Source organism: Octopus bimaculoides, chromosome 5 (assembly GCF_001194135.2).
Source record: "Octopus bimaculoides isolate UCB-OBI-ISO-001 chromosome 5, ASM119413v2, whole genome shotgun sequence".
Lineage (NCBI taxonomy): Eukaryota > Metazoa > Mollusca > Cephalopoda > Octopoda > Octopodidae > Octopus > Octopus bimaculoides.
In genome coordinates this window covers 4,774,654-4,778,572 of record NC_068985.1, presented here as the reverse complement: position 1 = coordinate 4,778,572, position 3,919 = coordinate 4,774,654, and the positions used below count along the sequence as shown (strand labels likewise).

The 3,919-nt window shown below is 35.5% G+C and overlaps 1 protein-coding gene across 1 annotated transcript in view; it reads left to right on the top strand.

Annotated features, from left to right (window-relative positions):
* The first annotated feature begins 123 nt into the window (after window positions 1-123).
* LOC106881215 (uncharacterized) overlaps window positions 124-3,919 on the top strand; it is a 15,861-nt gene continuing 12,065 nt past the window's right edge. Inside the window, exons 1-2 of the mRNA XM_014931520.2 lie at window positions 124-155; window positions 3,547-3,580. Of these exons, the coding sequence (XP_014787006.2) occupies window positions 124-155; window positions 3,547-3,580 (66 nt within the window). The remainder of the gene's footprint in view (window positions 156-3,546; window positions 3,581-3,919) is intronic.

Below are 3,919 nucleotides of genomic sequence, written 5' to 3'. Positions count from 1 at the left end.
GCTTAACTTTGATTTTATATTTAATTATGAGGAGATTGTGTTGTATAAATATGATAACGATATAAGGAAATATAAATGTAGGAAACAGTAAGAGAAGCCATGACATTGTTGATATGAGACAACATGGAATCTATATGTTCAGTATTTCAACTTCAGTAAGTCCTGGTTATGCAACTTTTAATACACTATTTTTGTTTGTATGTATTTAATTGCAAGACAAAAGGCTCAAGCCTATTCCATACACCCACAGAACAGAGACAGGGGAGAATTTTTAGTTCAAGATCATTTCTTTCCCCAGTTCACATTTGAAATGAATTGAACAATAAAGGTTTTAAACTCTGATTAAAATTAAAATTCCCCATTTCCTGGTGCCATGTAAGATGTATCTTTAAAAGTGCCACTTTAAAAGTACCCAATGCCCTCTGTAAAGTGGTTGGAAGTGCATCCAGCTGTAGAAACTTTGCTAAAGCAGAGGACTGGTGCCTGTTGCAGCTCTCTACCTTTCAGTTCCAGTCAAACTGTCCAACCTATGCTTGCATAAAAACAGATGTTCAATGATGATAACAATGTTGATGATGATGACATCAAACTTTGGATAAAATCATCTGCCAATCTTGATTGCTTTATGATGAAAATGTGTCATTTTTATGAAACTGAAATTGAAAACAGATCTTAAATTTGATACAAATAACGAATAATGTATAAGAAATTATATCTTTTAAATCTTCTGTGCTACAAAGTCATGTAAAGATATATACCATTACATATAATAATCCTATTTAGATCTGCAAGATCTGTCAGTTAACATGATTGTCATCTCAGCCTGGTCTGTCTTCATTTTGCCCTGATTCAATTATAAAAAGTAAAACTTTTTTTACCTACAAGTAAAGACCTTTAGAAATTTTTCAAAAGTGTTTGTTTTATGGTAATCAGCATCATCATTACCATCATCATCTTCATCATGATCATCATGTATCACCATCATCATTTAATGGCATGGATTGGATATTTTGGCAGGAACTGGCAAGCTGGAGGGCCCCAGCAGGCTCCAGTTGTATGTTTTGGCATGGTCTCTGCTGCTGCAAGCCCTTCCTAATGCCAACTACTTTACAGAGTGTACTCAGCGCATTTTATGTGGCAGTAGCATGGGAACTTCCTACATGGCAGTTGCACAGGTGCTCTCATGTGGCACCAGCACCTGTGGCGTTGCCAAATGACTTGCAAGACAAAGGGCTCTTAGTTAAGAGAAGGGGAGGAATTGAGGGATATGGCTGTGAGACTGCGAAGAGGTTAGTGTATGACAGAGAGGCAGAGATAGTTGTCTTATTATAGAGAGGGTACTTGGCTACCTCAGTCAGCCAGGCAAGGAGAAGCAAGGTGGCACAATGTTAAGGGACAATAAAGATATTAACTTAGAACAATTAATAATCTCAGTCGTCACCAACAGACTTAAAGGCTCCCTTATTGAGTTTTGTATAATTACAAGAATTGCATCAATTCTGAAATCTTCTGTATTGGGAAGAGCAAGGATTGTAAGAAAGGTCCTTGATATCTAAGGAAACTGGTTGTGACCAGTTATCATGAATGCTGATTCTGAATGTAAAACATTCAGCACACTGTGAATGATAATAAAAATAAGTAGAAAGAATAATACTATTTACCTATAAATGTCCATAAAATCTCATTCAAATACATTTAGAAAAAAAACTGGCAAAACCTTCAGCATTCTCTAAAGATTAATAATCACTGAAGATCTTCAAAAGATTATATTAGACTGAGTAAAAAGTAAGCAATGTTTTGAAACATGAAATTTATCGCAATATATTTCAACAGCACGGAAATTTTATTCATCAAATACCAATCAACACATTTTTGCCAACAAGTTACAACTTTGTTTATTCCAGTAACATAAAAATCTGGAGTTCCGGATCTTATGAACTCTTTGAATGCTCTTTCGGTATTGGTTTGATTTTTGAACGCTTTCTCTCGCAGGAAACCATCAAGGTGCTTGAAAAAGTGGTAGTTGATAGGATAAAGGTCTGGGGAATAAGCTGGGTGGGGAAGAACTTCATATCCAAGCTGCCTCAGCTTCTGGAGAATCATTAGTGAAACATGTGGTTGAGCATTGTCATGAAGAATAATTGTCCTTCTTCTGATGACCAGTCTGGGACAGAGGAATAGCAGCTTTCCATTCACTTTGGCAATTTCATGGCAATATGTTTCTGCACTAATGGTTTTTCCAGGTTTTAAGAAGTTCTAGTGGATGAGTCCAGCAGTACACCATTAAACAGTCACCACAACCATCTTTTTGAAGAGCTCAGGTGTAGCCAAAGTTTTCAGGACTTCATTTTGGACCAACTACTGTGAAGATCATTTTTTGTTATTGTACAGAACCCCCTTTTCATCGCAAGTTACACTACGGTCAAGAAATGGATCAGACTGGTAATGGAGAAGCGATGAGCAAATTTCATATCTGCGCATTTTCTGATTTTCATTCAAATCATTTGGTACCCATCTATTGAGCTTTTTTGGATTTTCCAATTGCATGCAAATTGTTGCAGGTAGTTTTCTGCTAACTCGAAGTACTTTTGCCAATTTTCGAGTGGGCTTACGTGGATCTTTCTCAATGACAGTCTTTAATTGACTGTCATCAATGACAGATGGGCATCCATTACGCTTACAATCTTCAACGGTCAGGTCTCCACTGCGAAATCATTTAAACTATTTTCAAACTGACCACTCACTGGTCATTTCCTCACCAAATGTTTCATTGATATCACGAGCAGTTTCAGGTGCCTTACATCCTTTTTAGAAGTTGAATAACTGTTGTGATTTTAGTCTTGATCACATGACTTTGATTGTCTCGATTGCTGTTATTTGCTTGCAGTGCAACTGTGTGGAGTTCTGTTCTGTTTGCGGCAGGACGTGTTCAGTGTTAGATTTTAGTTAGTCGAGACTGTAGCAACTCGCTTCATAAAACTGTTATTGCGTTGAAGTTTGGTTTTGCTTACAATTTAGCAATCTTTGTTTCTATTGTAGATTGCTGTATTTTTAGTCAATTAAAACCTTTTAAATTTTGATATTCCAGTTTGGGTTTATAACAATAACAAAATTGCTTGAATATCACACTTCGACAGTTCCATTTCAGATGGTTATAACAACGGTGAAAAAGATATCAATGTTAATTTATTGATGCATTTGACAAGTCTATGTCTGTATTAAAGAGACAATTGCAAAAAAAAAAATGTGAAAAGAAAATTTTATTCTCTGCAAAAATTTGGTACAAATCCTTCATGTTTCAAAACATTGATTACTTTTTACTCAACCTGATATTTCAAATACATTCCTGTTTGATACGATGCAGACATCCACAAATATAATGCTTAGTGATAATCAGGAATTGAACCTATTCAAATGTATTGTTGATTTAGATTGAAATAATAAATTTACAAACACAAAATAACAGTTCTATAATGGTTCTTTTTGTGAGCTGATGTAGAAATAATGATGATGATTGTGATGTAAATTTGTTTCTTTCTTTTGCAGAAAATTTGCAGAAAAATACTTCAAAGACTTTGAGGTTAGTTGATATGATTTATTTACAATCCAGTATGTTGTTGACAGAGTGATTAGAGCATCGGGTGGAAGGCTTAGCGATATTTGTCTTGGTTGTCTACATTCTGAGTTCAAATATCAATGCAGTTAATTGTACCTTTCCCTTTTTGAATTTGGTAATAATAATAATAGCAGTCCAGGATTGCTAAAACACTTGATTGGATGCCTTGTGATATCTCATCCTGCCCTTTCCCTTCTCACAGCCATACTGTGAAACTGTATTGGCCTTTGTCTTTTCCTTAGATAACATTGTGCTGTAGACAGAGGGAGGCTTCAATGTAGATGCAACAGCTGGTCTTCTACA